This window comes from Rhopalosiphum maidis, chromosome 2 (assembly GCF_003676215.2).
Source record: "Rhopalosiphum maidis isolate BTI-1 chromosome 2, ASM367621v3, whole genome shotgun sequence".
NCBI classification, from domain to species: Eukaryota; Metazoa; Arthropoda; class Insecta; order Hemiptera; family Aphididae; genus Rhopalosiphum; species Rhopalosiphum maidis.
Genome location: NC_040878.1, coordinates 20,692,281 through 20,716,105, shown reverse-complemented (window position 1 = coordinate 20,716,105; position 23,825 = coordinate 20,692,281). Strand labels below are relative to the sequence as shown.

The window sequence follows — 23,825 nt, the reverse complement described above, 5'->3', positions numbered from 1 at the left end:
AATTGAGTTTGTCAAACGTATTATATAAACATTTAAACGAATAATGTTTATAGACCTGTATATTTGTGAGTTCGCAAGTGATGTAGTGACGTCGTTAATGATAGTAACATTTGAATGTTTATAATATGTTTGCAAAATATAATTTCCGTTTGATGTCATTCTGTTACTTACATCGACCCTTGTATATTGTTAATTTTACGATAGTTCGCTAAAAAAAAAAAAAAAAAAAATGATATTGGATGGTTTGTTTATTGTATAATATAATAATCATTATATGCATTTTAACGGAATTAATAGTTTTAATATTTTACATATTAAATTAAATATAGAATAAAAGTGGGGTATATTTTAAAATAATGTTTTTACTTAGTTTGAAGAATTATCACATTACATATTTAAAATTATTTTGAATTTTTAAGGATTTAATTTATAATAAATTGTAATCTGGATTAAAGTAAAAAATATACTTAAAAAATATTTTATATTATATAATCATACAATAATATTTTATTTAAAACTTATCATCAAATAAAGTTTAGATTAGAGAAATGAATAGTGTTAAGGGGAAGGTAGTAAGGTACTCACTACGTTGGAGTAGTGTACGTAGGTTCTACAAATTTGGTCGAAAACTATTGTTTCATTATTTAACATGTATACGAGTTTGTTGACATTTTCATAAAAATATTCAGCTTCAAGTTACGAAATAATAATAATATATAAATAGAAACCTTTAAAAAATATATATATTTGAACATTTCTGCATGTATATACTATATTGAATATATTAAGTACATATTACTTATAAGTTATATACTTATATTAATTTAAGGGAATTTGATTGTTGTATTTCAAAGTTGTTTCAACTACTATAGGTAGGTAACAAGTAAAAAAATAGAGAATACTTTTTGATTCATTGGTTAATATAAAAGGTATATGTATATATATGTGTATAAGGTAAGTGAATATTAATTTAAACTTAACAGTTAATAATAATATTATAAACAGGTAATTTAATGATTTTGTTGTTAAATTGTTTTGAAGTTAAATGAAAAACAGTTTAAAATGTAGATACATATTTTTAGAATTCTGATTATGTTTATTATATGTTCCCAGAATAAGCAGGAGTATGATTATTTAAATATTCAATAATTTGCATGTATTATTATTATATTTATCTACAAAACTCACCAATGAAACTAAACCTATCTATAAACAATTATACAACTAATCAGTAATCACTATACAGATTATATATAATATGATGTAAGATATACTAAAATGCAATTATAATATTAAGTTAATTTTAAATATTTTGGAAATATATTTTTTTGGGTTAATGATATTAAGAAAAACAATGTAGAACGGTTCGAATGTTTGGGAGCTATGCCAGAAAGTGAAGTGTGCACAAATTTTGTTTTGGCAAAATATTGGTCATAGCAATTAAGTTTACAAGATCATAATATATTATATAACATAATTTAGCGGTTAAATAACCTCGAAATTTCTATCACATCAGAAAATGTGTTTAACTCATCATATAAATTGATTATTTGTTTTTATAATTTACGGAACTTCAAAAAATTATTGTATCTGCACTCTGCAGCTATCATATACCTACGAAAAGTGCTTTAACACCATTTGTATAGTAGATTTTAGACATCTGTGCTGTCAAGTAAATATTATATAAATAAATCCAACAATAAAATTCATTTGGAAATAGCTTAACAGAATCCTAGTAGATAGTTAAAAATAAAGTTTGGAATAAAGTTAAACAAAAACTAAAAATGGGTGTACTTTAAAAAAAAACATTTTTGAAATGATTTTTATTTGTTTTTAATGGGTTCACCTATTTGTATATATGATATATACGTGTTTATAAACAAGAGAGATAAAGCATACATAATATGTAATAAATAAATAACTTAGACTTTGTGTCTATATAAAATTGTTATCTTCGTCCAGACGCATTTACAAATGTCTCCTAACTCTTAAGTATTTGAAGTATATACTTATTTGTTTTTTAAGTAAATATGTTTGATACTTTGATAATATTAAACATTATTTTTGTTAATATATTTTTTTTAGCTTAGTAAATTGAATTATATAAAAAATATGCAAATAAAATTTAAATTTGATATATGTGTGCATTTTAATAACATTATTCATAATATAAGATTAAAAAGAGTACAGTTTACTTTTGATAACTAGTAAAAAATATTAATACTTAGGTGTTAAAATATTATTAAAAATATAAGCAAATATTTTAAATACGGTTAATAATAATCATATCAGATATTAGATTTTATAAATAAAAATAAAATTACTTAAAATTTAAATAAATTATCTATAGATCAAGGTCAACAACAACAAATCTACCCTACCTCAACTTGTTAGAGTTAAATTTAAATTATTATTCGCACTATTTTTCTAAAACTTACATTGTGGACAAAAATGCTATGTTGTAATGCCAACAATCCTAAAAATAAAATATCTTCATTTGGTCGAATGAAGCCAAATATTTCATCATTATAAAACACATTATTTATCATTATTTATTCCAATAAAATGAATAATATTATATTTTTATGTTTCACAAATCATATTATTATTGTATGATAAATAATATTTCATTTAAATGAAATATTTTTCTATGAATTCTATGCATGCTTAATTAATTATTATAAGAGTATAAACATTTTTTAGATTCGTTGTAATAGGAAATAAAAAATCTAAAAAAAATATTTAAGAAGTTAATCAAATGATTCAAATATCTATTATAGTTTAAAAAAACAGCTAAAATATTTTGTGTTTAAAAAATCCAAATGGGTATAAATATTTTGTGAAAATTTCAAGTTGTAATGAATACATTTATTCATTTTTGATTTACTACAAAAACTAAATATTTTTTAGAAAATCAGTGATGTTTGCAGTTGAATACTCTCTTTTTTCGTAATATTTTTTTAAATTTTTTCCGATTATTTTGAAAAGCACCTTACCAATTTACTAGAAACCACCTTCAAATTAGAAAGTTTAAGATCAAATCATTTTTTTTTAATTTCAAAACGTGGTGACAGAAAAAACACATCATCATTATGATGTTATAAAACTATTACACTATTATCGTTCACTTCAGAATTTAAAAATATGTATAGTCAACTTATAACTTATATTATTATCGTTGAAGAATGGATAGTTAAAATAAATATTATAATGTATTAAAAAATAATATTTTTATGAAAATATTTACATTCAAAGATTTTATTTTCTAAAAGAGTGGCAGGGATCTTTCTTACTGGTACGAAACTTATATTAAGTCAGGATATACATTTTTAAAAAAACTGTCTTATTAACACTACAAATTAAGGTACTAAGGTATAATATATCATAAAAATATTTTATTTTAAGAGATTATTAATTTTATTACAGAATATGTGTTTAATTTTTTGTCTAAATGTTAATTTTGTATACACAATACTGAGTAGTATAATATATTATGTATGTAATTGTGGTATGTCTACATCTAAAACATTTAAATTGTGTGTTTAATAAATAATGAAAGTCTGTAATAGTAATACAGATTACAAAATATATTAAGTTTCTATAACAATGTGATTATTATTATCCATGATAATTATTTTTTTTTGTGTTATTATATTACACATTTACCTAATATATTAGGTATACGTGTTTCGTAAAAATACGTTTCTTAATTGAATCTATTATTGTTTTGAGCAATTATTGAGATTATGGCTTCTATAAATAATTAGGCATGCCAATTTCTAATTTTTATTGTATATAGATAATACGTATCTCTTTGTTTAAAATATGCACAGATCAAACATTTTACATGAATTTTGTTTTATATATACAATTTTCAGCAATAGAGATAGGCAATTACTAATTAGTAATACGTGACTCAAATATAAAGTATTAGAAAAACTAGTTGTTAAGATATAATCGCATAATTTGTTAAATTCCAATTGTTTTATTTATTTTTTGAAATTTTCAATTGAGTATATCTGCAATAAACATAATATTGTTAAATATAATATTAATTCTTTGTAAAAACAATTTATATAGATTTAAGATATTTATTCTACGCTTTAAATCGGTTAACACGCTTTGCAATAAATAATTCTCATAGTTGAATTTATTACAATTTGAGTGCTTTTAGTTGGATACGATTTATATTTCCAGTCTTGTTGAAAAATAAAACTCTAAGCGAATTTCTCTGAAACGTATTATAATACGTTGGAATTACTTTAACACCATAAAAATATAGGGTATTTTTAATTTTTCAATATTTTTTTTTCAACGTTAAAGTAAATAGGTAGTTTATTTGTACACTGTACGAGTATGTCACTAATTTTTGAATTTGAATGGTGATAATAGTAATGTAAACAGAGTACTACACTAATTATTTTATATTTTAATTTAAAATAAAATTATCATATGAGTTTTTTTATGCCTTACCTTAAAATTAAACCTTTACAATTTTTTATTTACTCTCTTATAATTGTTTAATCACATATATGTGATAACTTTTACATTACTTTCTTATAGTAAAATATTTTTAATATTTAGTAAGATAATTTCAATACACGCAATATGTACGATTTTTTGAAACCTGTCACAAAGCAGTGTCTGTATTTAATTAACAAACTGTCGTTGAAAAATATGGTTTTGCATTAAAATTGTTTTTTCTTATTTAATTATTTTTTTATTTATTTTTTTTTAATAGTATTAATAATTTTTTATTTTTGACCTCTCTATAATAGTACTAAGTAGATCCAATTTGCTTCTAGAATTACACTTGGAGTTGAAGATCTAAGCATTTTGTCTACTATAAAAAGTGTTCACAAATACCTACATAACACTTATGAATTATTTATACACTATTATATATAATCAATAATATCAAGAAATAGGATGAGGAAATGATGATGACATTCAATCAAAACATTATAATATTATAATGATTAGTAGTTTAGTAGTTTATTTAGAGTTTTAGTATTTAACATATAATACAATAGCGACTACAGTCGCGATACATTTCAAGTGGTTCCTAAAAAAACGCATTTATTAGCAAAGAATGTGTTAAGCTTATCTCCGTAATTATTTGGAAGTATAAAAATAAAAATCGATAACGATAAATCACATTGTCAACAATATTATAACTATAATTAATATGGACCATAATTGTATAATTTATATTGATTTATTATCATATTTTTACTTATCATGTAATACATATGATGACTTATTATAAAACAATTAAAATAATACTTTTGGTATTCAAATTTAATATAATAATATTATATATTATAATTATAAATATTTATATTTATCTTATTAATGGCCATTTAATAAATGATAACCAAATAAGTATGAAGTTTTAAAATCTATTAGTATTAATTTATATAAGTAATGTTTTGGTAATTATGTCTCTGTCTTGATCAAAATATAATTCATTTTCCATGATAATTATCAATTATCATGATAAATATTTTATGCGAATATAATTATATTCACTGGTAGATAATACTATAGTACATAATTTTTCTACTAACATTTTATTTAATGTTTAGATATTTTCTTATGTCCACTTTAATGTAAAAATTAACATTTGTAAAAGGTTATTGTGGTATCTACGTATTGTTAATAAAAGACATTACTATTACATTGATATTACTATATTAAATATTGAATAATTTTTTATTTGTTGTCCATTTTAAAGTAAAAAATCAAAAAATATATCAACAGGCATTAAAATTCGATTTTAAAAATATTTTAAATGAGTTTTAACTATAATTTGCAATTGGATCATAGATAAGCTGTATAATTTTTAATTGTATTTGTTATGAACTTTAATTTATTACATTTTAACTTGAATTACATTATAAGACGATACTAAACAACTGTATTGGAGGGGGGAGGATGATAAACTGCGAGGTTTTAAAATTCTATAATAATAATTCATAATAAGGTAAGTAGTTTTGTTACATTTGTAATCCAAAATCAATGTTTTATATCGAGCTATATATCTTTATCTTATTTAGCTTTGGATTTCTTTAAATTTCTATAATTTTTTTCCAAACATTTTTGGAGAGTTTACTAATTTCTTTACAACTTTCATTATGTTGCCTAGTTGTTTTATAATAAAGGAGGTTGTTTATGGCTATAGCTAAGTGTAAATCGAACGCAGTTTCATAAGCTTCTAGTTTTGATAGTATACTTATATAAATTTGTTTTGGTATTTTCACTTAATGTCGATATAACAGTTTGACATAGTTTAATTTATAATTGAATAATTTGATAGGTAATTAGTAAAAATTCGTGAAATTCATTATTTGATATTTCAATTCATATTTGTACTGAAAAATTATTTCTATAGTATAATTAATAATTATATATTATTCTACACAGATTTACTTGTTAAAATAGTTTTATACCTATTAATACAATTTATGGTTATCTAAACATAATTGAATATTGAAGTACCATAGTGATAGCACATGGTAATGGTACCTATTATGTATTGGTAACTGAAAAAAATGGCTATTCATATTCCGTACTTTTTAATTGTTTAATTCAAAATATAATTTATACGTTACTGAAATTAAAATTTCTATGAATATTTACTAAACGAACAAATGTATGTTGTTATTATATTCTCGGTCTATAATCTTTACTTCTTATCCTTACGTCCTTGATTATTTAAAGTAAAAGTTGGAATTATTATTAGTAATACAATCTGTTAAACTGTTGGTATAATATAGTACCTAGTAATAATATTTATAGCAAGCTATATAGTACCTATAGTTTGGTTTTGGTACATACTCATTAGTCATTATTAAAGGAGAACAATAGGCGTTTAATTACGTGCCGAGTTCGGTATGTAAATATTCAAACAATATCGAAGGTTTTTTTACTTGCAGTAAACCTAAATGAAAGAAAATTCTGTTCATTTTTTTTTTAACACATACAGCCATATTTACATATTAGACTAGGTATTTAAATTTAGACATATATTTGATAACTCGTGTATTTATAAAAACTGATTTTAAAACTAAAACACAGTATATTTAAAATTTAATATTTTGAGTTTAAAAATTTAGAAAATGATTTTAGTTCTTCAAGTTCTTGTATTCTTTAATATTAAATTTATAACAAATAATGACTTGAGGTACTGAAATGATAGTTAATTCAACAAATATTTACATTTTAAAAATAATAATAAATGTCGTTATGTAAGTACACCTACCTAGTTAATAATTATTTTAAATTTCGAGTTGAGTGAAGAATGTATTGATTTTATAATTATTATATATCCATTTTTGTTTTATGTATCTTTCGTCATATTTCGGAACTGTAAAAATGACGAGTGTTTTCTGGTAGAAAATTGGATCTAGTTGATACTGGGAGTGGATCATATAAATGGATAAAAATATGGAAAATAAGAATATTTATAAATAAAAATATTGAAATACCAATTTATAACCAAATCGAATTTGTTTTTTTGTTGTAATTTAAAAATAATTAACCGTAGAATTTAAATGTTCTCAAAATATTTATATCAGACACAATATAATTTCATTAAATGGTAAATGTTATGGATTTATTTAAAATATTAATAGACATATTACATTTTCAATTTGTTTTTTATTTTTTTATTTAGTTTTATTGTGACAGACATATTTTTTCTTGGTTAAAAAGCCTGAAATAAAGATATAAATACTAATATAAAGTTGTTCTTAAATTTTTGTTTAAGTAGTAAAACAAATACTAAAAATCTTTTTATATTTGCTGAAATTAAAAAAAAATAGAGTAAAGCTACATAAACATTGTTTATAAGCATTTGAAGTTCAAATGTTGTGACATTGGATATTTAAACATATATAAAACGGGTTATTCTCATTATCTGTATTATTTGTTTATAAATCAAAAAATTTTAATTGTAGAATTTTAAAAGCACATTATTATTTAAATTATTATTTTAGATAGCCCGTGATACTTTCAAAATATTTAGATTAATCTCAAGCTATTTATGGGAACTTGAAAATTTTTTTTTATTATATGTGTCGATAAAACATTATTAAGTTAGCTTAAAAATATAATAAAAAATTTCTATTTCCATAAATTATTTGTACAGTATTTGAAAAAAATATATAACGATGAACAATATTATTTTACTTAGATTTAGTCAGAATATATAATATATATTCAAATTTAAGTGAAAATTGTAATTATTTTGTTGTAATTCAAAAAATTAAAATTGTTCTTTATTATATTTAGTATTTACATAAATTTCAGGGCCTAAAATACATCTAATTTCAGGGGAGACACACTTATTAATTTAACTATTACCTTTGGGCATTGACAGATTTTTATAGCAAAAAAAATCTGTGGAGGTTATAACTCCCAAAATCTTCCCGCTTTTATATACCACTTACCTGTCACATCAATATTATTTACATGTATGATACTGGACTAAGAAATAAAATAAAATAAAATAAATACAACAATAAGTTCAAAATACTTTAAATTGTGTTGAAATTTCTAAGTATATGTTATTACTTTTTTGAATTACTAATAATATTATACATAAATTATAAAATATCCTTAGAAATAAAGGATGATATACATTAAATACTTTAATTCTCAAAATAATTTTTAATATACCTACAATGATTTATGGCAAAGTATATATAGGTACACTTAAAATCATTTTTTTTTAATAATAAACATACCTATCATACAGCACCTGTACATATTACATGTGAAATATAATAATTATATGTGTTTTATCTACTTTGTATTTATTTTATCATATAGGTGTACAATTTATATACATATGAGATATAACATATATATAATTTTATTTATGTCTAAAATAGCCAATAGGTATTCAGCAGAAATACAATTTAAAGTTATAATCTTTTAACCGTTTACGTCTAGGTATTTAAAGTATCTTCCTAAAATACTTATTGGCTATTACCATTGTTGTTTCATTCGAAATCTTTAATTACATATTATTACTTCAAAGACTAACTTCGAGTTAAAAAAATGTTACGATAACGAAGTCGCATACCTTAGGTCAACATAGTTATGTTTCTGTATTAATTATCAGCATTTTTCTTCGATTTACAGTACGACTATTTTATAATAATTGGTTGACAATATTATATTCTTAAAGAAAAAAAACATACTTCTGGAAAACCCGCTGTCGTTGTATTACATATTTTATTAATCAGCAATTAGATGAAAAAAAATCAATTTAAAAAAAAACAAATGTATGTATACGTATATTATATAATGTAGGTATAGATTTTTAACTGTTCTTATTTCAAAACAATATTTATGAAATATGAAAAATAATGTATCCTTTAAATGGCATGATATTTCCTTAGATGTTTTTTTTGTGTGTATATGAGTGTATGTGTGTGTATATATTATAATTTTACTTTCAGTTCTTTCATTTTGAATGTCTTCCAATATTATATTCTTTCCTAGGCATTCTATTTTTAATTTTTTTTATTTATCCTCATATTTTTTTCAGGCCCATTGAAATTTTATTTTAGTTTTATATTATTATAGCATAATGTAGGTATGCTCATATATATAATATATACAACACTTTACAGTGTTTGTTCACTGTATTATGAACATAAAACTATATGCTCATTTATCACATTCAGTGAACCACAAGTCAGTAAATGTTTATTCATATAGCCATATTTATCCATTAAATAATAATAATAATTTTTAAACAATATTTAACTTTATTAAATCTCGAGTAACATATACTATCTTAAACAAGTAGAAATGAAGTTGAATGACTTTTTTTAAACAATAAAAAATTTAATTAAGTTTAGTATAAAAATAAAATGTGCATTCATTTATGATTGTATTTTAAATAAAAGTTTATATATGTTTATTGAAAAGAATTAAATTTATTATTTTAATAAACTAAAATATACAATAATACAATTACAATAGTATACAAAATTAATAAATAATAATAATATTATTTACTATACATAGGTACACGTAATAGTGTGATATGATATATGATATATGATATTATAATATTTAATTTTCTGTAGACGAATTGTGTATTTTTTTCTTATGTGCATATTTATAATAATCTTGTATTTTTTTATATTTCTATTCTATTATTCGACTTTTTATATATTTTTTTCCACTTTTGTTTTATATTATTCAATACCATAATTTAATATATGAAGATAAACCACCATTTCTGGTACCACCATTCTATTTTAAAATTAGTTTCATCATGTATATTTTGTTTTTCAATCAACTTATTTTCTACTTTTTTATTTATTTATTTTTGTCTTTAATAATAATTATAACAAATACTTTATTTTATTTTATTAAATTATCTAATTTTAGTATTTTTGTACGTTCAGTTAATATTTGTTTATTAGTCGTCATTCGATCGTATATATAGGTACATTTAGTTAATATTTCGTCATTTTTATTGCATATTTTAATTTACCTATTCAAAATAATATGTAGATATAATCTGTGAAAAACATCTATCATTGCTTGTACATTTAAAGATCCCCAATCCGCTGCCTCATTCAACTTTCGTAGATATAAACTTCGTTTTTTTTTTTTGTGAATATTATACATTCCTTATTTAATATATAACGCATATTATAATATCATATGACCTATACCATTATTATTATCTATCTGACATGCACATTTTATAATGATTCTGAACTGCTGAAGTACTCTGTTCAATTGGTGGCTTAACTAAACAATGGTAATCTTAAACAAGTAAATCTCTATTGTATATATATATTTATATATAATGTATAAATATGACAAAGCATAATATTTTATAATTTTTACTATACCGATAATTGTCCACATATGCATAATACATCTAATAACATTGATCGTATGTTTTGTTTCAGGTGAATTTTGGCAGTTTAGCTGAGAAAGCTGGTCTTCAAGTAGGTGACGCCCTGGTCAGGGTCAATAATCAAGATGTATATGATGTGAAGCACAAGGATGCCCAAGATGTTATCCTGGGAGCTGGAAACGCTTTTGAAGTGACTATACAACGGTAAGGCATATCATAATTTTTAATACTCTGCATTAACTCTTAGCTATATTCTATTGTTGTCAAATCGCATCATATTGTAACGATTACATCGCTGAGAAGTTGTTCTGTTTTTTAATCAAAAATGACAACAACAATAGTCACCACTTATTTACTTTATAGAGTGATACGCAATGAAATACATTTTTATTATGATCTGAAATAGATGTTTTCTGGTTTTATTTTGTATAAGATATACTATATTAATTATAAAATGTAGGTTAAAAAGATAAAATCGAGAATATTGTAACAAATTAAAATATAGGTACATTGTGTGTTGTAACTTTCTATTATATAATTAAACAAATATTTATACTTGTAAGTAATTTTTTAAACTATGTTGAAAACTTAAGACGTAAATCTAAAAAGGTATAATAAAATGTATTAATTGGTGTTTAATTGAATTCAAACTTACAGTTTTTGCGTGACTTACTGATAAGTACCTAAATATTTTTTTTGACACGTATAAATAGTGTTTAATATTTTCGAGTAAATTATTTAAGAAACTAGGACCTATCTGTACTAATCATTAGAGAATTTAAATGTAATATATAGCATTTTTTTATGAATCACTAATGCTTTCCAATAACAACATTTGTTAAAATAAACAAAAAACTTAAAATTAAACTTTCATTTTCTGATCATTTTTTGTATATTTTATAAGAATGGACATAATTATTATAATTTGATGTAACATATATTTCTATAAAATATAATATCCCACTAAAACTAAAAAAAAAATACTAAATAAGTATTTTTTTTTTTTGCTTGGCTATATTTTTTTAATTACGTATTATGTTTTTAAAAATTATACATGTATGTACTAGACACATGCGGTAGTGACACTGGTAACTGCACACAGCACAACTGTTTGACGAACGACATTTTTGTCATGCACGTGCAGACTTCAGTCATATAATTTATAGATAGATGGCTTTATTTATGACTTAAATCAATCGCAATAATACAAAATGATGTAAATTTAAATAATATAAATAGATTTTTATTTAAGATTATATTAAAAGCAATTTTTAAGGGCATTTTTTTAAGCTTTGTAATACTATTAGTACCTTAAATCGTATATATCTTAGTCTTTAGGATATTTAAAAATCTATTACCTAATCATCTATAAATTAAATGATTCAGAATATAACATGACATTGATTTGTTTTATGTTTATATGTATGTGGTTGGTTTGATTCCAAATTTATATGTCCGGAGATATATTTTGTGAATTCTATTTCTAAAAGGAAGTAAACCATTAATGTTTCTTGTCAAATAATTCCTTTAAAATTGCTGAAAATAATACTTTTTTCGGATCATAGCCAAGTTTGGATAAATCACGCGGAAGAAAAATATTACATGCATATATTTTATAAATAATATATATGTTCGTGTTCACGTGGTTAATAATTAAAAAAAACGATACTGATAATATTTTTTTTTTCAAAAATGTCTTAATTGAGTTAAATTTATTTTTAATAATTAAACCAAGTATAATTTTCATATTTTTTAATTGAGGGGTTGTAATATATGGATACAATTTTAAGTATAAATTATATGTATGTAAGTATTGTAAGTATTTTTATTAGACACTATTGAAATTTAAATTTATTTAATTCTTTTGTGACGATCATAAAATATTAGTTATTTATATTACTATTATTATTTACTTAATTTCTGTAATAAATAATTAATTTTATATTCTATAACTATATATAATAATTATTAACATACTCGAAAAAGTTAAATTATTATAAGTATTAAAAGATTATTAGTAAAACTCATTAAGTATAAAGAAAGATTTACTTTAATGTTCTAGTGGTGGAACAAGTACATGGAAACCGTCAGTAACACCGGTTGGACCTAGTCCAGTGCCTAACCGCCTATCCCAATCTCCACAAATACTAACAAAAACATCGTTGGCCAAAGTTGGACCACAATCTCCTGCATTTGGTTCTTCACACAATTCTGTTTCACGGCCATACAGTGGAACTTCATCGCCTAAAGTAAATATAATTAATTTACGACTATATAGGTCTATTTTCATTAAGGAAATTTTCATAGGTTAATTCGAGTGGATACAATAATGATTCTGGAACTGTTAAAGCTATTGTAAATAAACAGTACAACACACCAGTAGGTATTTACAGTGAGGAGAATATTGCTGAGACACTTACAGCTCAAGCCGAAGTATTAGCTGGAGGAGTATTAGGGTTGGTGGATGTTTCACAAACTTAAATGCATAATAATTTATGTTTAAAAAATTACAGAGTCAATTTTAAGAAAAACGAAAAGAATTACGAAGCTAATAAAAGTGAAGTGTTTAAAATGGTACAAGAAGCCGATAAAGAACCAAGGGATTTAGAAACAGGTAAAATATCTATACAATCTATACGTAGCTACAGATAAATAAAGATATAAAAAGAAAATTCCGTTGTCGTATTCTTTCTCTGTAACGTTCAAAATGTTATATATGCAGAAGTTCATCAAAATGTTGTTATCGATACGATGAACAAAAATGCAACGCGGCATGTATCTGCACCTGAGCCAAAAGCACCACAAAGCGCTCCCAATCAAAATATTTGCGCCGATTGTGAGAGACTCATAGTGTAAGTTATGTGAAATGTTGTGTATTGTGCTTGGTGCTTATGGTGACGCTTTAAAAAAAACAATGTGGTAGGGTGGACAATTGATTTTGAAAATTTATTCAGTTTATTGTTATCATTTATATTTAGATAAGTTTGAAAATCAATGATTTTAATATATCGGAAATTAGAGGCTAAGAAATGTATTTTATTTTGGAATAATAGACCTACAATCGAAATTCGCATATTTCTCGGCTTCAAGCCATGCAATAGGGGGGCGTGCTACATCACCACGCCCTATAACACCTATAGCAGCAAACATGCATATGCCTGAACAACGAGATCCCTACTTGGGTTCTCCTTTGAAAGAAGTGGACAAATTCGAGGATAATGCTAAGCGTATTGAGTGCAGCGATTGCAGAAACGATATTATGTAAGATTCAATGGATTTTCCTTGATCATCATCTTTAAACCTATCCCGAAACCACTTTTTGCAAATTAACACGCGTGGCACTAATACATTTCGTATTTGTTTGTTATAATATTCAATTTTAGTTTTTATAAATAATAAATGTTCAACTTTAATATAGAGGTGTGTTCGTACGCATCAAAGATAAAAGTTTACACGTCGAGTGCTTTAAATGCGCCACTTGTGGATCGTCTCTAAAAAACGTGGGCTATTTCAATATCAATAACAAATTATATTGCGACATTCATGCTAAAATGGTTGCCAGACAAAATCCACCGACACCAAATTTGGAACCAGTTACTGTAGCACCGTAAGTAATGATTTATAATGGAATTGTTTTGTTTCGATAGTGTATGTTGTATCTCGATATTTTTAAATCCAAAAAGTAAAAATAATATATCAATAACTTTTCAAATATCAAATCAATATTTATTCTAGTTATAATTAATATAATTCCAAGGAGGTTAATTTTGTTTCTTCGGCTTACCAACAAATGTCGATATTAAATCTACTAATTACAGAATATAGATAGTTATAGGCTTGTTTTGTTTGTAGGTAAATTAATCAACGAATAAATGTCGTAAATAATGTAAATTAAACAATGAATCTATATTAATTTTATAAACATCTTTAAAAATATATTTTTTTTTTTAGGTTTATAGGAAATAATCAAATAAATCGATAATATTTTAGTTTTTAGTTTATTACGTTTAATATTGTATTTTACTTTAACATAATTAGTAATCACTAGACATAGACACTAATTCTAGTATAATTAACTTCAAATAATATTATAATTAAAATAATGTTAGTGATGTATCAATCAAATAAACCGAAAAATGTTACACGTAAATTTATTAATTACTATTTCTACCGATTTTTGTTTTTAACAGAGGCTCAAATCCACCATTAGGATCATTCAATATAATACCAAATAAATCAAAGGACGTTCAATCTGTACAATCACCACAACCAAGTACCTTATCGCCAATACCATTCCACGTAAGTTAAATTTTAAAAATCTATATAAATGCATATTTTTATTACAAAAGCTAAAACACAAATTTTTCTATATTTTAAAAATAGATCAACACTGTTAGTTAAGCATTCTTTATATTTATACAATTTAAATTTTTATCTATTGTTTTATATAGTATTTTACTATAATTATTTAGTTAAATTAATCTAGTTGTTATTAATAAAATCAAAATTACTATAAAAATTTATTAAGATAAAAATACATTGTTCATGTTCTTGTAGTCTACATTTTAAGTGACTGGATTAAATTATTATATTTATTAAATTTAATATATCTATCACAAAATATGTAAAGACATAATTACTTAAAATGTTGAGATGTTTAACTTTTTGTTATGTTTTTATGATTTTATCTATAATTCTTATAAATTTAAAATTTTTATTTTATGAAAAATATTTTTACTATACAGGCTCCAAAAGCTCCTAGTCATGTAAACGCCCCCAAACAGCAGGTAGACCAATACTTTATATAACGGGGAAAATTTCAATACTAACCGTTGTTGATAATAAATCAAGTGAAATTATTATTAAAACTTTTTTATGTTTGCATTTATTAAACTAAACAATGAGGTTTTTTATATTTTTTTTACATTTTATTTTTATAGTTAGTTAACTGTTATTATTTGGTTGGACGAAAATGTTTTTGATTATTGTTGTTGCTTATTGATTTACATCATACAAATGATATAGTTCTGATTAGTGAATTTTATGGTAGTCGTGAATTATAGTTTATCGTAGTGGCACAAAATTAAAAATAGCAATAATTATTACAAATGTGAAATGAAAGAAAAAAACTTTTGGTATAAATTTGTAATAAACATAACATACCAACACAAAAAATATAATTATTAATAATTTTTAGGGAATAGTTATGTTATACTTTAAAGGTTGCACAATTGCACTACTGCAGTTAAAACCTATACAAATGTAAACTGTGTTACCAAGCTTCGATTTTACAGTATGTCTTAAAAGCATCACCGTGTATTATTCGTGCCAGCAGTATGACATTGTCTGTATTGTCTGTAGTATATTTGTGTATTGTACAATTGTTATAATTGACTACAGGTTGTTAAAATATTAAAACACGCTGTATCTTTGTTATTAATGCTTTAAAAAATGCAACATTTTTCAAAAATGTTTTATTGCACACAATATTATTTTCCCATTATATTTACAACCCAACAAACTATTTAAATAAATAATTTTTCAGACTCCGTCAAAAGTTTTTTCAAATGCTAAACCATATGAAGCACAAAAACAAACACCAACTGCTCCGATATTCACTAGTGGATACAACCAAGTTCAAACCGGTAAGATATTAACTATTTCATAATGTATTTAAACTTTAATTAAAACTATATTACTTAGGGACGCTATTTGAATACGTAGGTGTTGAGTTTATACAAGTATAATATAGAATATTTTAAATATTAGAAGCAGTAAATAAATATATGAATAAGTACCTAGGTACTAGAGTATATTTCAACAAAATGAACATAATATGCTTATTGTTGAAGTATAAATTATAAAAACTAAATTCGAAAGTAAGGAATATCATTTATATTTCGATTTAAATTAGACATATCTAAGTAATCGTCTTGGTAATCTATCAATATTATTATTTAGAAATATCGAATTGTCCTAACTTATTAGTTATTACCTAGCAAAATAGTAGTGATTAAAAGATACAAAGAATCTGTCTACAATATTAAATATATATTCAAGAAATATTTAAATTTAGAAAATAAATATTTTATCTGAAATACACAATTATATGTGATTTTTTTTCGTTAGATTAAAATTAGAAAAACATAATAATTTTAATTCTAATCTTATATTAAAAAATCATTAGTGTCTATACGCCAAAACAAATTGTATGATTATTTATTTTGTAGGCTTCAAATCTCAATTGAAAAAATCTATTTCTTCAGGTAAAAATACTATTAGTTCTAATCATTATTTTTGATGTGCATAGATGTAACAGGTATAAAAAACCATTCCATAATTTATATTTTATGGAATTGGTTCTTTAATAGTAGTTAATATAATTATTATATTCTGACTGGGTAAAATTGGAACAAAATATATAATTAAAATCAATTGCTGTTATAGAAATAATTGTTCAAAATAAGCAAAAACGGTTTTTATATGTTAAAAAAATATAGTTTTTAATAATAACGAATTAAAGTATTAATGATTATTTATGATAACTCATAAAATATAATTCAAGTCTTATTATTTTCAATTTTTCAGACATAAAAACATTCAACTCTAAACCACGCCCTTTCTCTATTGTATTCACTTCTTAGATATATGTACAAATATTCTAAGCTTCTGTTTGGTTTTGACGATTTTAAAAGCTTATTTTTTTTTTAATTGACCGTTTTTGTTTGAATTAAATAATTTTATAGATTTTTAAGTCAGAACATAAAATTTATAAGTGTTTTTTTTACAATAAGTCACTAAGATATTAGTAACAGGATATTTGGTTATTGTCCTTTTAATTAGAAGTAGCTGGTGTAGATAATATTATCAAATACTTGCTTATGATTTTAAAAAATATGTAAATTTATTCTAAAATTGAAAGCAATTTAATCAATTTTTATTTTCATTGGTGTTTTGCCTTAATTTGCTAACTTTAGATGAACCTAAATACAAAGCTAACTCTTTACCAAGATTACCCTTCCTAAAACCAAAACTATTGATCGGTTCTGCTTTTTGTCCTGTGGTATCTAAGACAGTGTTATATGATTCTGGAAAACGCGCATCAATTTGTTCTCAAGAAGTATGCCGTACAATGACTGAATTAAAACACTCATTAAACGACTCAATTACAGATCAATTATTAATAGAATCTACTAAAAAAGGGAGACCCCATTCACCTATTCCAGATGATAAAGGTCAAGATTTTACTTCTGCTGAGGCACCTCATGATGTTCGATCATTATTGCCACACAATAATAATATGAGAGCAATTTCACCAAATCATTTAATCACCTTTCCTCCTGAAATTCCGTCTGAGTATCGTACAAACTCTAAGCCACACACGCCAGAGCCGAAAAATAAAACTTTTGTTATGGATGATCCAGTCATGACGAATGCTTTTAAAACTAAATCTCAATCAGAAAATGTTATTTCTCGATATCCAGATGATTATTCTGAACATACAGAACTCAACTGCTTACCTAGATTTCACGGTTCCAAAGGGCCAATAAGTATGGCAATGGAAATTGCTCCTGATCGACCATTTACACCAATTGCTCTTACTGAACCAATTATTAAACCTGCACCTTGGGTATCTTTACCAGTAGAAAATGAAAATAGACCAGAATCTCCGTTAGTAGCTGCATTAAAAACCGCTCCCGAAAGAAGTTATTCGCCTTTGCCAACTTTTATATATGCTTCTGAACTCTTGCCAACTCCAATGGTAGATCCCACTAATGAAACTAATAAAACAATGTCAAATTTTCAAACTAGGAATATTAATTTTGAATCAACTGATATAAAAAATTCAACAAGACCCATTGGAAATAATCCTGTTAGATACATGCATGGATATAACAATAAAACTTCTGAAATATTATTACAAAAAAATAAAGAATTACCTCAACAAATACAAAATGTACATTTTAAAAAAGAACCAATAACAGGTTTGAAATCATCTGAAATGTCTTTTGATAAATTATCGATTTCTGGCCCCTATGAACCAATTAAAAGTAAATCTAATTACAATGAGACATTTATTACTCAAGTGCCTAATTTTGAAGAACACAAAAAAAATCTACCCGAGTATAAATTTAATACATCAAATCAAAATCTGCTATTGAATCAATCACAATTTCAAAAAAACATAACAAAACCACCACAAATATCAGTGGCTGATAATTTATCAACGGCTAATAGGTCAATGGGGCCAGGGATTAAAAATAAAGTATCAACATTCACACCAAATACTTTAATAAGTGATACGTCATTTTTAAACAAATCTTCAAATAATTATAATAAAGTTGTATCAAATATTAATAAGTCCGTTTCAACTATGGATAATTCTTTCAAATACAAAAGTAATCATCCTAGTACTGTTAAATTGAGTAAGGCTATTCCATTTTTCTCTAATACCGCGTCTTCTCCTTCATCGCCTGAATTTACTAAAACGTTGTAGAATAATCTCATAAATCATGAAATATCACCACAATTCGAAAATATTATTTTATACCAGTTTTTGACTGCATTTAAATATTTTAGTAGATACTGTTTAACAATAGGTTTTACTTTCAAATACTTTAAAAAAATTAAAACGTACAATTATTTTTAATATGATTTGTAGTAGGCTTTAAAATGGACATTTCTAAAAAATAATTTAAGGTATGTACGATTACGTATGTATCTGATAAATATCACGTATATTGTATAGCCAATATAGGTTTTCTAATCAAAATGATAATAATTTGTTCAACACATTTTTATTATTTATAATTTATATTAGATTAAAAATTAATTTAAATGTTTATTTTGTGTTTTTACCTTAAAACACTAACCTTAGATGAGTCTAAAAGTTCTGTTAACTCCCAACCAAGATTACCTTTCTTAAAACCCAAATCTTCGACCGGTTCTGCATTTTGTCCTGTGGTTTCTAAACCATTAACTACGGACTCAAGTATGTGTCCTACATCGTGTGCTAAGGATGTATGTCGTACACTAAACCAATGCAAACAATCGTTAAGTGCTTCAATATCCACGCAAATGTTAATAGAGTCATTTAAAGAAAATAGGTCTCAATCACCAATTCAAAATTACAATGATCTAGAAACCTCTACCGCAGAAGTACCTCATGAAATTCGGTCTCTATTGCCACCAAATAATAATGTCAGATCCATTTCACCTACTCATTTGGTAATATTTCCACCAGAAATTCCACAGGAGTATAGAATTTACAGTAGGTCAAAAACCTCTACACCCCAACCAAAGCATGAAATGAATGTAGAAATCGAATCTCAGTGTTTAATTAATTCTACCGTTCATCAAGTGGAAAGCACAATTTCTCGTTCAACTGTTGAATGCTTAGAAGTTATTGAATCAAATTATGTTCAAAATGTTGAGTCAAGCAATGTTAAAAATGCTGATGAACATGATAGTTCAAAAACCAAAATATTTGATGTTGTACAAGATAAACCAATTTCTCATATTACTATAACTGAACCTAAAATCAAATCAAAACAACCGGTAATTGAATCAGAAGAAAATAGATCAGAATCACCTATGCTCGTCGCATTAAAAACTGCTCCCGAAAGAAGTTATTCTCCACTTCCCACTTTTGTGGACGCTTCAGAATTTATTACAAATCCAATAGAAAATTCTGTAGATGAAAAAAAACCAATGACTATGACAGAAGCATTAGCAATAGCTCCAGATCGTAGTTATAAATTAACCGAATCTAATATGCCGTCAAGACATGTAGGGAACAATCCAGTTCGATATATGCATGGGTATAATAAAAAAACTCCTGTGGTTCCTTTATTAATGACAAGATCGTTAATTTATTCACCCGCATCAGCTATAGATTCAGAGGAAGAACAAATTGCTAGTTTAGGATTAAAATCTTTTCCTCCTGTATCGGATGAGCTTAAATTATCCACAGCAGCAGGAGATTTCGACCGTGACGAATCTAGTTTTGACTATGTAGAAGAACTAGTTTTTGATGATCCCAAACTTGAAGAGCCTAAAGAACTAATAGATGAAGGAATAAACGAAATACCTGAACCTTCTAAGCCTCTACCTAGACATCCGTTCACCGCTTCAGGTCTCCATGAGCCATTTGATATACCACGATATCAACTAAGTATACCAGAAAATCCTCATAGAGTTACACCCTCTGAAAAGCCTTTAACAAAATTAATAGGTCCAGGAATCCAAGAAAAAGCATCAACATTTACACCAAAGGCATCTATAAAAAACGCTTCGTTTTTAAAACAAGAAACTCATGTACATTCTAAAGTTGCTCCTGCCTTAGGTTATGAGCCATCTTCTTTAGATGGTGGTTCATACAAATCTAACAATACCGATCCTAATGTTACGAAATCGAGTAAATCTGAACCCGTTTCATCTAATAGCACGTCTATCGCTGCCACTCCAAAATCTACTCCTACACTTAAATCCTATAAAGAATCTATACCATTAACACCACAAGTTTCAATTAATGATACTCTAGTAGAACCGGTCACTCCTATGCCTAAATCATCATTACCTGCCGCATTGTTATCTAAAAAATTAACATGTCTTACTAAAAAACAACAACCTAAATGTGTTCCAACACCTATACCCATACCCGATATAGGTGGTCAGCCGACTGGAAGAACTGGTGCTTCAGCGGGTCTTACAGCACCTAGAAGGGGTCGTGGAGTGCTGAACCCACAAAATTTGACCCCAGGTGCTAGAGTACCATTGTGTGGGCAGTGCAATTTGTACATAAGGTAAATAGTACTGTGATATATGGTATTTGTTTGTGTGTGTGCAATAGTTAGACATAGTTTTATTTTGGGCCAACTGGTCAAGGTAAGAAAAATAGTGGATATAAACAACTCAGCACCGGTCTTGTTTTATTTAACAATATTTTGATTTTTATAACACATCGTAATTGTTATTTGTATGCTTCTCACGGTTATTAATAATCTCCCAGGATTTGGAAAACTTACAATTACAGAAGACGCCGATAAAAATGTACCAAAGATCATTAAAAACCCCGAATGTAATTGTTGTCAAACCCAAATCACAAGGTTTGTTAGCTTTTTGCTTTGGTTTTTTTTTCTAGTTTCTGCACTTATACTGGAGTTTCAAATTACGTTTTTATTTAATATTTTATTATTTAAACAGAGGACCATTTATTACCGCTCTCGGAAAAATTTGGTGTCCGGAACATTTCGTGTGTACAAATGAGAAGTGCAGACGTCCATTACAAGACATTGGTTTTGTGGAAGAAGACAATGGTCTGTACTGCGAATATTGTTTCGAGCAATATCTCGCTCCAGTGTGCTCAAAGTGCTCCAAGAAAATTAAAGGGGTAACGTATTGATCTATTGATTGATTTTACATTAAAAAATAATTTATCAATGATTATTATATTATCATATTAGGATTGCCTGAATGCTATTGGAAAACAATTCCATCCCGAATGCTTCAATTGTACATATTGTGGCAAACTTTTCGGTAACAGCCCGTTCTTTTTGGAAGATAGTCTTCCATACTGTGAAAATGGTGAGTTATTATATCGATAGAAAAATAAAAATAATACTAACATGTTATTGTTATAATACAAATATTCTAATTATTTACTATATATATTGTAGATTGGAATGAATTATTCACGACTAAATGCATAGCTTGTGGTTTTCCAATTGAGGCGGGTGACCGTTGGGTCGAAGCTTTAAATAGCAATTATCATAGTCCGTGCTTCAATTGCTCGGTACGTGTTTATTTTTCATTTTTATTACAATTAGTCATAACTTGTTAATTAATAATTACAATTATTTTGTAATTTTTGTTGAAAATGTTAATAAATGTTTATAGAAATGTAAGATAAATTTGGAAGGGCAGAGTTTCTATGCAAAAGGAGGAAGACCTTACTGCAAGAGCCACGCACGTTAATATTAATCGCATACATCAATTGACCATTGTGAATAATCATTGATAATTTACCAAACAATTTTTATTGACGTATACAACCATTTCATTGTAAACCATTTATTTATTTTTAGTTTAGTTTTAGCTTAAATAATCCATACATTTTTAGACTTTAGACGATGCTTGTTTTAATTTAATTAACAAAATTGTACCAAAAATTAGTTTAGGCATAAACTTAATCATTTATTTATTAATTATTACTTATTATGTAGATACCAAAGCCAAATGTATACTTAGGTAAACACATTACAATTTAAAGTTATATAACAATATTTTTAAAATAACATATGCAAGCGACATACATATAGTTTTAGTACTCAAGGTACATTTCACCAATTTATAACGTTATACTTTGTAATCCAATAAGTTATCTTAAATAAATTGAATATTTCTTTATTTGTTAAAAATATTTTACTATAGAGAATAATTTTAATTAAATTATGGTATTATATATTTTTAAACTACTAAAGTACTGAACTCTATGCAGTCTAGCTTGTTATGTGTGTTACCTTTAATGATTTATTTAAATAATTGTTGTAATATTCTTATTTGGCTTTTACCTAAACAATATACACGTTACCCATTTAAATTATTATATATAGTACCTAGGTATGTATCTACCTATTTATTTTTGTGTTGTGATAATTTATTTACCCACTCATCTTTTTCATGGTTGTATCTACAATTTTTTTCATCGGTTAATGAAATGTTATATCCTAAAAAAAAAATCATGGGTTCAAAACCTACAAATCCATCCACCCCAAATGCGATCTTGATCATCTTGGTTTAAAAAATTAAAGCATGTACCTTTAAGGCATTTTATCCAAGTCTTTTTTATATAAAAACCTACATTTAAAATATATTTTTTTTATAATTAAGTTATTTAGACGCATTTAGTGATCAATATCAATAATATTTC

The 23,825-nt window shown here is 25.0% G+C and overlaps 1 protein-coding gene across 13 annotated transcripts in view; it reads left to right on the top strand.

The window, feature by feature from the left end:
* LOC113554444 (PDZ and LIM domain protein Zasp) overlaps positions 1-23,534 on the top strand; it is a 28,088-nt gene extending 4,554 nt beyond the window's left edge. Inside the window, exons 2-16 of one of the 13 annotated variants that reach the window (XM_026958294.1) lie at positions 10,947-11,098; positions 12,957-13,143; positions 13,202-13,350; positions 13,408-13,508; positions 13,948-14,155; positions 14,313-14,501; positions 15,085-15,193; positions 15,640-15,681; positions 16,440-16,539; positions 17,125-17,160; positions 19,773-21,699; positions 22,100-22,286; positions 22,360-22,480; positions 22,573-22,688; positions 22,793-23,534. In XM_026958294.1, the coding sequence (XP_026814095.1) occupies positions 10,947-11,098; positions 12,957-13,143; positions 13,202-13,350; positions 13,408-13,508; positions 13,948-14,155; positions 14,313-14,501; positions 15,085-15,193; positions 15,640-15,681; positions 16,440-16,539; positions 17,125-17,160; positions 19,773-21,699; positions 22,100-22,286; positions 22,360-22,480; positions 22,573-22,688; positions 22,793-22,870 (3,702 nt within the window). In that variant the 3' untranslated portion in view covers positions 22,871-23,534. Of the gene's footprint in view, positions 1-10,946; positions 11,099-12,956; positions 13,144-13,201; positions 13,351-13,407; positions 13,509-13,616; positions 13,747-13,947; positions 14,156-14,312; positions 14,502-15,084; positions 15,194-15,639; positions 15,682-16,439; positions 16,540-17,124; positions 17,161-17,482; positions 17,849-17,871; positions 19,750-19,772; positions 21,700-21,905; positions 22,003-22,099; positions 22,287-22,359; positions 22,481-22,572; positions 22,689-22,792 lie in introns of those variants that run through there. The other 12 variants (XM_026958297.1, XM_026958300.1, XM_026958305.1 and 9 more) reach the window with 12 other exon arrangements.
* Positions 23,535-23,825: the final 291 nt, after the last annotated feature.